At 34.6% G+C, this 13,824-nt stretch overlaps 1 protein-coding gene and 2 pseudogenes across 2 annotated transcripts; 1 reads left to right on the forward strand and 2 right to left on the reverse strand.

The window, feature by feature from the left end:
* The first annotated feature begins 37 nt into the window (after window positions 1–37).
* On the forward strand, window positions 38–1,970 carry LOC114760859 (probable transcriptional regulator SLK2; annotated as a pseudogene).
* Window positions 1,971–4,720: 2,750 nt separating this feature from the next.
* Window positions 4,721–7,584, reverse strand: LOC114760884 (F-box protein At4g00755-like; annotated as a pseudogene).
* Window positions 7,585–9,758: 2,174 nt separating this feature from the next.
* Window positions 9,759–13,296, reverse strand: LOC114760891 (F-box protein PP2-A13-like). Of its 2 annotated transcripts, XM_028950212.1 has the most exons (4): window positions 12,776–13,296; window positions 12,546–12,664; window positions 9,925–10,324; window positions 9,759–9,894 (listed from the first exon to the last, which is right to left on the reverse strand). In XM_028950212.1, the coding sequence occupies exons 1-3, from the start codon at window positions 13,115–13,117 to the stop codon at window positions 9,931–9,933; spliced, it is 855 nt and encodes a 284-aa protein (XP_028806045.1). In that variant the 5' UTR covers window positions 13,118–13,296; the 3' UTR covers window positions 9,759–9,894; window positions 9,925–9,930. The 2 variants fall into 2 exon arrangements, with proteins under 2 accessions (XP_028806045.1, XP_028806039.1); XM_028950206.1 differs by having other exon boundaries at window positions 9,759–10,324.
* Between the last annotated feature and the right edge of the window lie 528 nt (window positions 13,297–13,824).

Raw genomic sequence — 13,824 nt, forward strand, 5'->3', positions numbered from 1 at the left:
TAATTAAATCTCTTCTTTGGGACCTGATTGTAATTCATCCTGTCTAGTTAGGTATTGTTATGCTGGATAGTGGATAGAACGGCCTGTGTCATAAATGCTAGTTGGGTAGATTAAGAGTCTATGCGTTTTTTTCCCTTTTTTAATGCTCTTGAAGGAAAATGGTACAAATCAACAGATCTAAAATATGACCTCATTAAAGATGAAGCTGACGTTATTTTGCATCAGGGTAATTACAGCTGGGTGTCAACTGGCAAAGAGTTTGGACTTACAATCTCTGAATGACTTGGGTTTCTCAAAACGATATGTGAGATGTTTGCAGGTACATTTGAAAAGTCTAGATTCATAGTTTATTGTTTAGTGTTATGTGATGGGAGATTGAGAGGGAACTTCCTTTTTAATCAAGTCTTTTATCTTTGTTTGTTGCAATGAATACAGATATCAGAGGTTGTAAATACCATGAAAGATCTGATGGATTTCTGCCGAGACCACGGAGTTGGGGCACTTGGTAATCCTTTCTGATCTTTGTTTTGATATACATTGTAATGGGATATGTTGGTTTTTCAAAAAATACCCTTCAGGCCAGTTGTCTTTATCATCAACTGGACACAGGACGATATAGCCAAGGTCATTAAATCGTGATCAATTAGAAATGGAAAATAGAAAGGTTACTAGAAGGAAAAAAGGAAATTTAGGAAATGAAATTCATAGAGCATGTTGAGATGATGTGATGATCCAACAGATTCTCCCCTCTTGTGGTTTGAACTATTTCTTTAGCATTTAGCAGCGGTCACTTTTGCCCTCTATTCTGACTCAACACCTATCTGCAGAGGGCTTGAAAAATTATCCTAGACATGCAACTGCAGCCAAGCTCCAGATGCAAAAGATGCAGGAGATGGAGCAGTTAGCGAATGTTCAAGGTCTGCCAACTGACCGGAACACGCTTAATAAGCTTAGGGCACTGCATCCTGGATTGAATAACCAAATCAACAACAATCCTAACCTTGTTAATCGTGGTGCTTTGAGTGGATCTGCACAAGCATTGGCACTGACTAACTACCAGAATCTCCTCATGAGACAAAACTCCATGAATTCGACCCTCAACTCACTTCAACGAGAAGCATCATCCTTCAATAATCCAAATCAGAGCCCCCTCTCGCACTTCCAAGGTTCTGCTGCTGCTTTGCTTCCAAGCGCCATGCAGAATTTACCTGTTAGTGGTTTCTCAAGTCCCCATCTAACTTCGCAGCAGCAGCAGCAGTTGCAACAACTTAAACAGAACTCGTTAAGTTTGAATAGCTTACCGCAACAGAATCATCCACAGGGCTCCCAGACAAATCAGGCTCTCCTCCCCAGATGTTCCAGCAGCTAGTTCAGGAATTGTCGAATAACAGTGGTGGGGGAGTTCAACCACAGCGCCATGCTGGACCCAAACCCTAACACGAATAGTGGTTTGGGTTTTGGAGGTAACCCTTCACCGGCAACTGGAGGAACTTCCAATGTTTCAGGAAGTAACGGACCTGCTGCTCTAGCAGGAGCAACAGCTTCAAAGCTGCCTCAAACAGTGATTCTTCTGCAGCCGGTGGGAACAATGTATTCAACCAAAGAACACCTGATATGCCACAAAATCTTCATCTGCAAGACGTGGTCCAGGATATTGCTCGTGAGTTCACTGATAACGGCTTCTTTAATAGTGACCTCGATGACTATGCATGGAAGGCATGACTAACATAACTTGGCTCAGTAATTAGCGATTCTGGGCGAGCAAGTGTTCAGCAAATTATCTTTGTACAGGATATTTTGAATACCTGCTTTTTTCCATAATGATGCTATTTGTTGTGACATGGTGCTTTTGTACTTAAGTAGGTTCTTAGATCTTATTTGATGGTTTCGCGTCACACCTGCAAGTGTAATCTATGGGACAGTTTGTCAGCTTCGTATTTGTATACCACACTTTACTTGCTTCCCTGCCATCACTCTGTTCTGCCATCCTTCTTCGCCCCGATTCAGATTGTCGATCAGGCAAGTCGGGAGTTGCAGAACTTTATGGGGATTTCGGTTCTTATATTTTCTTCATTTTGGGGTGATGACAGAAAATCAATGGATGAAATTGGTTTCGAGTTCCAGTGGGAGGTTATGACACGAAGGAAAGAGTCGAAAATTTAATATAATTCTGGAAATTGAGTGATTAGCCTGCAGAGGATGCTTTTGGAAAGTGGTTTTTTTCTTTTGCCAAAAAATCAGTTTTGTTAATATCAGGAAAAAAAAAAAAAAACACCAATAACCGAACCCAAATAAAACTCACAAAAAAATCCAAACAATACAGCCTATCACACACCTTGCCCCTAGCTAATTACCCAAGAGAGGAACGAAACTAGACTCCAACTATTGACCGGATGAGACAAGAAACCCTTAACTAGGGGTGGAAACAAGCCTGGCCTGTGGTGGTGAGGCCTGTTTGCCTGCGACCTGTGAAAGGCTTTTTTAATCGGCCTGAGCCTGGCCTGTAATCGCCTGGCCTGTGGCTGTTAAAAGGCCTGTTTTTTTTTTAACAAATTTTAAACACATAAATCAATTTAAAATTACAATAATTCAACCTAATTGATCTAAAATACAAAAAAAATGAAATTATCAAATTAACACAATTTGTAAAATATGTCCCCTTAGTTCAAAAAAAATCTAATATGAAAAATTATTAGAAAACATAATTTCACTCTGATATAAAAATATCACTTCATCCCATCTCTAGTATAAAAATTAGTTGATGACCAGATCTAGTTAAAATATGAAACATTCTTAATCCCTTTTATATTTTAAATTTATCATTTATTCAAACTAATTTACTAATAAAATGATATTTGATTTTGTTGTTACACATGGTTGTTTTAAAAAAAATGTTACAATTATTATAGTTTATTTATTTATTTAAATTAATTAAATAACTATTATAATAAGAATTAGATTGAGCACACATATATACAGTCCAAAACATAATAGGTCAATTCTATATATATATATATATAATATATATTCTATATAAGATTAATATGAAAACATGGATCAAATAAATGAATGATGCTTTTATTTTATTTTTTAATACACTTATGTTTTCTTTTTCTGTTCAAATATGTGTCATTATACATACATCAATTTTTTTTATTATAGAGAATGGAAATGAAATGAAGCATGCAATAGGCTCTAGATAACACATTTATGTGAATAGAGTTTTCTCAATAACCAATCAGAATAGCATTCCCTCCTATCAATTTGTAATTTTAACCTCAAAAAAAAAAATAATAGGCCAGGCCGCCTGACAGGCCTAACAGGCTCACTATCAGTCTGAGCCTGGCCTAATAAAGTAAACAGGCCTTTTTACAGGCCTGAGCCTGATCTGATACCTAAATAGGCCAGGCCATTTACAGGCCAGGCCACAGGCCCCTGACAGGCTGCCTGGCCTATTTCCACCCCTACCCTTAACCAATCCCTTCTTTCTTGAAATTTGTCCCGGTGCCTTCATCAGATTCCCTGCACCTTATAGAGTCACGAGTCAAAATCATGCATAAGGAGGATGGCGTTGAGACCAGCCATTCACACTCGTACACCCCCTTTGTTGCACCTACTTCTACAGCATCAGCAGCTTTATTTTCCTCTTTCGAGACAATAGAAAAATTGACCCTTGCACAGACTCCTTTAGCTCAAGGACTTCAGCAGCTTAGGACACTTCCATTCACACCCAGCACTCGAATTCTTCGAAGTCATCTTGAAAAGGACCTCACTGTCCAGAGAATTTCTTTTTGCATAATAAGACCTCTCTCAGCGCCATGCATTCAACCATAAAAACAGAATCAGCCTCAACTTTCTTTCCAAATCCCCCCCCCCAAACAAAACGACCACTTCCATCACGACACACCACTCCTGTGCCAGCCTCCCCACACTTCTCTTTGAAAGAACCATCAATGTTGATTTTGATCGTTCCTTCACTCAGTGCCTGCCTATTAAGAGTTTCAACATGCATCCTCTTACTTTTGTTATTCAATCTTTCTTTAGTTTAGTCTGATCATTTAATATATTTTTTATTTTTATTTCTAATTAATTATATGTTGCTTTTATTTTTTTCACTTATTTTTTCTTATCTGTTTTTTTTACCCATCCTTTATACCAATTAGCCTCTCTTTATAAATATGGATATTTTAAAAAAATAAAATATTTTAATTATTAACTAATTTAGCCATTTTTTTAGTTGTATAATTTAGTTATTTGATGCTTATATTTTTTAAAGTGAAGGAATAGTAAATATTATAAATACAAATATTTGTTATAAAAAGTATTCGATGGATGCATCATACATTTGTTTTTCTGACCTGAACAGATACATCATACACGGACCATTACGCTTTATGTGTGTCAGCCTCTCAGTCTCGGGAGGGTCCAGCGACAGGCAAACTAAATTTTTAATAAAAAGTTTTTATATTTATGTTCTACCAAGAGCTGTAACCTTTAATTTCGCGAAATTCATTTTGACAATTTTGCCCCAGCCATAAGGTAGCAGAGTATTGGTACTTGCTGAGTTGGAAGCTAATTATTCTTTGGCCAATATAATTACATTTCTTCCCCTTTTTCTCACATGAAGGAAACAATGTCGTGCTATGTGTGTGTACTCGAGCTGATACAAACTTTCATGTTTTATGTTTCCTTGGCTACACGAAAAAGGAGAGGAAACATGAGGGAATGGCTTGAGAAGATCATTAATCACTAAAAATTTGCATAGTTCTCTTACTCTTTTATTTACATGCCCTTTTAAGCAATCTAAAAATTTTAAAAACAAAAAATTTAGCGAAAAAATTGAAGCTTAATCAATGCCCATCATTGGTGAGGCTCAAAGGAATGTGTACAGTGTACACTATGAAGAAGAACCATAATCATGGCCAGCCCCAGAGTCGTCTCCCAGCCCTCTGCATCATGTTGTAAGTCAAAGTTCGCAGACGAGAAGGTGAGTTTTCAGTTGGCAGCCACATAGGCGGTTCTCCAGACCTATAAGGTACCGGAGTTACAAAATAAGAGTCTTTTCTAGGGCTGTGCTTCAAGAAGCACCTTCCTGAGTGGTGCATTTTTGCACTAAATCCTGAAGAAAGTGGCCGTCCCACAACACCAACATGAGAAATACTGCACCACACACACATCAAATGACACCTTCCAGTCAGAAAAATTAGAGATTCAAACACCTCAACTAACACCTGAAAACTAGTGGGGAGTTCTTGTGTAGTTTAAAGTTTAAACAGATATCATCAGAACTCTTAGTAGTCTATCTATTCTTTGTTCCAATAGGGGTTTAACAAGAATGAGGACAACCACAGGCTTCAATTTATAATGTGATAAGATGATACATGATAGAGAGAGAATATGAGAAACATACCATATGTAATATAGTTGATCCATTTGTTGTTTCTGAACCCTGCCCAACAGCTCAACTAGCAGCACACCTCCAACGCAGAAGACAGGTTCAGGTAGCTTGAATATTTGCAAGCGGTTTTCCTGTAACATTCACTAAGTGGTTAAGGTATTCCAATTCACAATCCATGCTTGCTGAATATTCAGATACCATCAAGTTACTACTCCATGAAAGAGAAAACAGAGACTCAAATGGGTGATGCTCAAGCACTCAGAAAAGCCACTTAATAAAACTCCTGCTACTATTGCATTTGTTTAGAAGAGCGAAAAAGATGGATACACGATTAAAATTAAACCGTGATGAGCAATACAGAATGATGTGGATGATACTTATTAGGAATTTTTCTATGAAATTTCATATCATAAGGGCAAAAGATAATAGAAACTTTAGAATAAAGAAGATACCACACTTGCTCAATGTAACACACCTGAGCCATTGGAAATTCAGGCGAAGTGTATGTCCATACAAAGTCTTTGCCCTGTAAAATTCGTTTAGCCTTCCGATTACTCTTTAATTCCTTTGGTTGCTTTAGATAGCCCATTCTAAATCGAACAGACTTAGCTGAATATATAGGATTGCCATGCTGAAAATACGCTGACATGTGAAGATGAATTCTAAGTCAGCCGACTAAATATATTTCCTGCATAAATTAATAATATGAATTTCATCGATCCTGTAGGCTAACCTTGGAATGGCTGGATATAGATCTCAGTAACAATACATATTTTGGAAATCAGCTTGTAAATTAATGTTTCAGGAACAGAAGGATCACTTTCCCCTTTACTTGACCAATATGATGCCCTAATTTCAGTTCCATCCCTTGGTTCCATTGTATTCTGAATACTTCTTCAGGGTAATTATCAGTGCTGGATGCAACAACAGCTTCTGAAATGCAATTTTGCCTCACATACGGTGCAAGACCACGTGCCAAGAATGCATAAACGTTATGATTTCTCTTGAGGCAATCCCAAGTCATAGGGTTCCCAGGAACAAATCTTGTTGGTTCAATCATGTTGTCTGCCTCAATAACATTAGCAGCAAAAGATAACTCAGGAAACAGTTTCAAGCAAAGTTGCTTGCTAAGGCCATTTTCAACAACTGCAGAATATCAAGTGCACATGTTAATAAAATAATACTCAATACTAATGAATAGCAACTGAAAACTAAAGAAATCTCAAGTTTGAGTCCAAGGCATGTCTAAATAGAACCAAAAGTTCACAAGAGGAGAAAGTTTTCCAAGAACAATGAGCATACAAGCATATGAAAATATCTCTAGTTTTAAACCAAAACATCACACAGAGGAGATTAATTCAACTTCAAGGGCTCACCAAAATGGTGCCAGGCACGTGAAACTGCAGAAACACGAGCAAGGTCACAAGGGTCATCCAAATGGGAAAGAATCTTTATTGAAAGATCAGGTCCCAGCCAACGAATAAAATCCCCGTTGTTTTCCGCTTCAGACATATTCTCAAGTATCAAAATCTAAGATGAAGGTGGAAGTTAATTGTCAGAGTGATACAAGTCAATATCAAATACAAAACACAGGTCCTCTAAACCACGGTGATCACCATGATTGAGCAAAAAAATGCCAAATAATGTAGATTTACATCCAGGAAGATATCGAAATAGAACACTAAAGAGATGTGATTGTAATATCTATAAGAAATAGATCATCTTACAACTTAAAAGCTAACAAATCGATCAAAAAATTGAAAGAACAACTTTGGCAGCCCAAAAGCATAACTAACAGATAACATCAAAACAAACATTTCAAAATTACAAAATTGAGTAGATTAAAATTTGGCTATAAACAACGTCGAAAAGATCATCATTTAGGTTTGACAGGAATCCAAGAAGGCATCAAAGGAGGGAAAAAAAAAAGGGAAATGGCGCTAAAAATTTGAACTTTAGACAGAGAGAACATAAACAGGAGAAAAAGAAAACACGTGAAAGTTGAAAACGAAAAGCAGAGAACGCGAGCACCTTTGAGCAGCAAGACGAGAAGGGATATAGAGGAACCCAGAAAATACGTGAGATTTGAAAGAGAAAGAGAGAAGTGAGGGTACGAGGCAGAGGAAAGTGGAGGGAGAAGGGAGGTGTTATTGTCGGTATAGGTAGGGGTTGTGGTTCTGTTTTGAGTTGGAGGTCCCGCTCGAGGAAGTTGAGACGCTTGGGTGAAATATTCCCGGCGATTTTATTTATATCTTTTAAAACAAAAACATCTTTTGCCTTAGGCACCGTTTGGATGCACTTACAAACCATGGTTTGGAAGCCCAAACCATGGTTTGCACAAAATGCTATCCAAACACCCTCCTCAAAAATCAAAACCATGGTTTGGGTCAAACCATAGTTTTGGTTCCAAAACCATGGTTTTGGAAAGAAGCAAAATTTTTTTGCTTTTGGAGGAAAAAAGAAGAGTGTGAGAGCCTATAGGATAGTATCTTGTTATTTTTTTTATAAACATATTTTTTATAAAACATATTTAATCTTATATTTTATAAAGATATATACATATTAATTATATTAATATATTATCTTATGGATTATTAATTATGTTAATAAAAAATATATTATTAACAATTTTATTTCTCTAAATTAAAATATATCATAAAATATTTTTTCTGTAATTATCATATTAACTTATTTCTTTTTTTTAGTAATTGTATATATAAAAAGTGCTTCTGATAACAACTATCCAAACACTCTCACTTCTCAAAATCACTTTTAATAAAATCTATTCTTTCCAAAATCTATTCTTCTCAGAATCTATTCTCCAGAATCACTTTTCCAAACCACGGTTGGTTTCATCCAAACACATCAAAATTGATATTACTAATCCTAATTAGCACGGCAAGTAATATTATACCTCCACTCTTTCATCCCATTTGAGTATCTCTTTTGGCTGGTGTGGCTAAGGGTGTGTTTGGATGAAACCAAATCATGGTTTGGAAAATAGTTTCTGGAGAATAGATTCTGAAAAAAATAGATTTTGAGAAGAATAGATTTTGTGAAAAAGTGATTTTGAGAAGTGTGAGTGTTTGGATAGTTATTATTAGAAGTACTTTTTATATATAGAAATTGGCATAAATTAATATGATAATTATAGAAAAAATATATTTTATGATATATTTTAATTTGAAGGAATAAAATTGTTAATAATATATTTTTTATTAACATATATTAATAATATAAAGATAATATAATTAATAAATAATTAATATGTATATATTTTATAAGATATAAGATTAAATATATTTATAAAAATATGTTTATAAAAAAAACAACAAGATACATATCCTATAGACTCTCACACTCTCCCCTTTTTCTTCTAAAAGTAAAAAATTTCTGCTTTTCTCAAAACCATGGTTTTGGAGTCAAAACCATGGTTTTAAACCCAAACCATGGTTTTGATTTTTTTAAGGGTGTTTGGCTAACATTTTTCCCAAACCATGATTTGGGTCCCAAAACCATGGTTTGGGGTGCTTGCCAAACACACCCTTAAATAGTACACGCGCGGCAGAAGCTAATTGGATACTTAGAACCACTTGGCCTCATCAATTTCACCGTTGTATTCTCCTGAAAGAAGAACCCCTTATAGGATATTAAAAAATGTGATACTACTTCTGATTCTAATCATAAGAGCTAGTTGACTAATTTGAGGAGATTAAGGAAAAAAGATTAAGTTAGTTATTTGTAATAAATAGATGTTATCTTTCCGGTAATATTCTTACTAATCAGGTGTATTGGCTAGAACTACCATTGTTAGAAAGACTTTTTTGGGGGAAAAATACATAAATTTAAGAGACAAAGTGGATTGGGGTTTTATATTTATGACCAAAATAAAAGTCAAACAAAATCTTATATTAAGGACCGGAGGCAATATATTAATAGTTTGCTTTCTATATCATTTTAGGCATCATCTTAAAAAATTGCATAAAATACCAAAACTGAATGAATTTTATGAAATTTAGATGAAAACATGAATTACTGGATAAAACAAATGAGCTGTTTAATATAAATATAATTAGGATTAGTAATGAGATCTCTTATGTGAAATCGAATTAGGGCTTTTATCATTTATTCAAATAATTTTTTTGCACCTTCAGATAATGCGATCAGTAGTAATTCAGTTAATTAACTTACCCTCATAAATTACATATTTAACTTGCCATTGGAATGTGGAAAAAAAAATCAGTAACCTTGATTTATAGGTTTTTTTTTTTGCATAATTTAATAAAAATAACTTGTCAATGTGACTTTAAGCTCCATTAAATATTTCATCCCAGCATATGGCACGAGTGATGTATACAAATTAAACTAAAGACTACTATGTATTCACATGATCTGTATCTACAAATATTCAAGCAGATTTATAATTATTTACAGGATTAATTAAAGAAAGGCCTAACTTTTCTTATAAAGCTCCTTAATTCAACGTGAATTGGTCCCTACTCTCACTTTTTTCTTATAATTAAAACCTAATCTCACTTTGGGCATATGAAGGCGCAATCAACGCAGAGACCACCTTTGGTGTGGGTGCAATCGATTTGGGCCAAAGAGAACTTTATCTTAATGGGCTTGTTTGGGCTTTCTACTTCGAAGTCACCAACATGATAGTGGGCCCATTCGCCGGGGCTACTCAAAAAACACTCCGTGGTGGATTTCTGGCCGTCGGATGTAGATAGCTGAAATCGGACGGGCTTGATGTCCCAGCCATGAACTTGGGCCACATTACAGACACGTCGGCCCAATTTCTTTGAGGCCTTACCCAATTGGAGCCTGAAAAACAGACTGTACGTACCAATTGGAAATTCCAACTCTACTTCTCCTACCACTTCTACCCACCACATTTGCCGCAGATATGCAATGCTCTGGAACCTGCAATTTGAAAAAATAAATCATTATATATTTCATTCTCAATATTATTATATAAAGCATTTAACATTAGTCTTTGCCACTTTATTGTCTTTTTCATTTTTAACGAGACCTTTTGCTATAGAAATATTCAGAAGAGTTACGGTATTTAGATTTTTTTTTTTTCAAACATTTGTCGTGAAAGTATTGAAAAATGAACTATGTCATTCTATTTATTAAAAAACTAACATTGATCGTTGATATTTTTAATGATAAAAGTGATATTACTCTTTTTCCTAACACTTTCAAGATGATAGAGTAAAAATAACTTCTAGATACCCTAATTAAAACTAATTCACGAATACTTTCAAAACAAAAGTGGTCCTTAACCCTTTGAAAATATACACAAATATTTTCTTAGAAAAATAAAAGAAATCGTGAGGTTTAAAGTTAGAGACAAGCATGAGGGATGGGGCCATGGTTATGGAGGAATCCCAGCATATTGTTACCTTTCTAAAGGCATTGTCATATAATAATAAATTCAGCACCTCCTTCTGAGCGATCATGTGTGTTTTGGATTAAACATATAAAGATTAATCTTTGCAACATCGAATCATTACTAAGGGATTTGAAGAAATCCACATTTTGGACCATTGTCGAGTTGGTGACAGGTGACAACAAGCTAAGCACATTTAAAATACATCATAACTTTTGGCTTTTTTATTCCAAAAGTTCAAGCTTTTTACAAACAACTTGAGTGGATTCCAACAAAGAATAAAGTATAACATAGTTCTCTTCATCGTCAAGCTTGGTAGTCATTAAATCCTTCATTTAGGTTTCTTAAAACCAAGTAGTTAAAATGCTTATAATGATGAAGGCACATGCTCTGTCCTATAATTTGTTTATTATACAATATGATTACCTTAAGACAGAAGGCATGTTACTTTTCAAATTCCAATACAAACAAATATGGATTCGCACATTATTGCAAGGAAAAAACAACTACTAATTCGGAACTTTTTTAAATTTATCTGAAAAAGTTGGATATAATCATGTTTATACATTACAAATACATAATTATTAAGATGGCTTTTCTTAAAAAATAAAAAATAGAAGTCCTTTTCGGATATTACTAAATATTCGAAGACCAAATTGCCTGTACTCTTTCCCTTTATTCGTGACCTATAAGATATTAAAATTTTAGTAACTAAGAATAATGCCTGGGTCATTTTATATATTAGTTTATATAGCAAATGGCTTTGCCTATTGGGCATTTTATGATAAAATAATTAAATTTCTACTTTGTATGATGACGACTTCGTAGCTTAAACATCAGGCAAACAGCAAATTAAACGTTATTTTTTCCAAGCTTTCGCCCTAATCTCAGGGAACAATTATTAGCATAAAAAAAGTATTTTTCTTTGTGACAGTCAATGGAAGCTTAGAATATAGGTAGTTTATACTAATCAAACATCGATTACTTCCATGAATCAACAAACTAAATAATTTTCTATATTAAGTTGGCCATGTTATGTGGGTAAATCTTCTAGTCTTCTGGCTCCTCTTTGCCTGACATGTCAATTAATTTTAAATTCTTTAATGATTGATATATTTCTTATGAAAGTTATATTTTTTTCCCACAGTTAGCGCACAAAAATAATAATTAAATCAAATTAAAACAATTGAAATGTAAACATTTTTTATATCAGTTCCTTTAACTTGAAGATATAAACTACACTTAAATTTTTATCTCAGTCAATATTCCAAACTTGCCCATCCATATATGGTAAACAAGATTATATAGGAGAGATCTTCAGGAGAAATATCTTGTAAGAATTTTCGTAAAGTAAGGAGGTAGTTTTTTACAATATTTATTTGCTTTTTTCAAAATTAAACAACTCCTTTCCCATGCCCAGAAGAAATAATATTTGTTTTTAAAAATATTATCTTGATTATATATATATATATATATATGTTTATAAAACACTTTCAGAGTCAGAGATATAGATAGTTCAAATCTAGGAACACAGACATCGTAAAAGAGTTGGACCAGTGTATAGTATTCACGTGGTTACTGGAACGGAAACATTATCATAAAACAAATTAATTATTCGATGAGCAATAGGGCTATTTAAAGCAGAAATTAATCCAACTTGAGATATTTAACTTGCAAAAAAGGAGATAATTAATAAAACTGAAAATGAAGAAATTAAGATTAAAACAAGTGAAAAATGCTGTGTCTCACCTGGATTCATCAGTTGGTATGTAATTCCAGTATCTTCTGTCATCTATTCCAGTTATCTTCATGGACTTGGATGATAGGAGCAAACAAACTTGTCCACTACATTTATCCAACCAAACTTCCTACACATATATAATCATCCAAGAATATGATCAACTCGTTAATTTCAAAATCTGTATCATCTTTGACAAGAGTCGAAGAATCATCAGAGATAATAAGGAATGATAACTTACCTTGGTGCCGCCGTCGATGAGATTAGGACGACATAGCTGGGCATAAATCTCTTTCTTAGTCATAGTTTCGATGTTCGAGTGAGGAGAAAGAACTTTCTGGGCAAGAAACTTGTACGTCGATGGCAACTTGGATTCCCAGATAAAATCTGCAGAAGAAGCTCGATGAAAAGCTCGATTTACTGTCGCCAGTTTACAAATATCCGGCGGATCAAAATTCATCAGCAGAGACGAGATACAGCTTTCTGGAATATCCCCAAGACCAGGACTTGAAGGGGATGAAGAAGAAGAAGAAGAACCCGCATCACCTTGATCAGAATTTGCAGAAGAGACAGCAGCCCCCATGAAGAAAAGTGAAAGAAATAATGGAAGGGGAGATCAGAAATCTGATATGGGTTTAATGGTAGAGGAGGAGGAGATAGAGAAGATGGGAGGCAGAAGAGGAAGAAAGTGAAGAGGGTGGTTCCATATTTTTCATACGGAGGTATTATTAGGAAGGTTGCAGAGGAGAGAGGGTAACATCTGGTTTTGGTTTTTTTAGCAAAGAGAGAAAGAGGCAATCCATCGATGAGTCCAAATAATAAGGCATAAAGTGGAATTTTTCAAAGAGTATATATTCTGGGAATAATTACATCTAATGACCCAATTATTCTTTAACCTCTTCATGTAAAATGTTCTTGATATTTTTAAATAAAAAAGATATATAGCCAGCCTTCTAGCTAGCTAGCTGCCATTACAATAAAATATAATCCACAAATGCGTGCATGTTTTAATTTTGGTGTCACTGAAAAATGAATTAATTATTTTACAAAATCCTGGTGGAGAGATTTAAAGTTTTTGTAATATTTCTATACATAAAGGTGCAAGTAATGGAGAAGATAAAATAAGTAGTTGTGATTGAAAGGGACGTAGAAGGAGGAAACATGAGTGTGCATGGGATGAGATAATTGGGGCTTGTGGGTGTGTGGGGATAGCTCACATCACATATTTTCATCGTGAGTTGTACCGTGTGGTGTGGATCAAGGTCACTTTGTTTGATTTCTCTTTCATCA

The sequence above is a fragment of the Neltuma alba genome, unplaced genomic scaffold (assembly GCF_004799145.2).
Source record: "Neltuma alba isolate B1F8T4 unplaced genomic scaffold, ASM479914v2 tig00001649_pilon, whole genome shotgun sequence".
In the NCBI taxonomy this organism is placed as follows: domain Eukaryota; kingdom Viridiplantae; phylum Streptophyta; class Magnoliopsida; order Fabales; family Fabaceae; genus Neltuma; species Neltuma alba.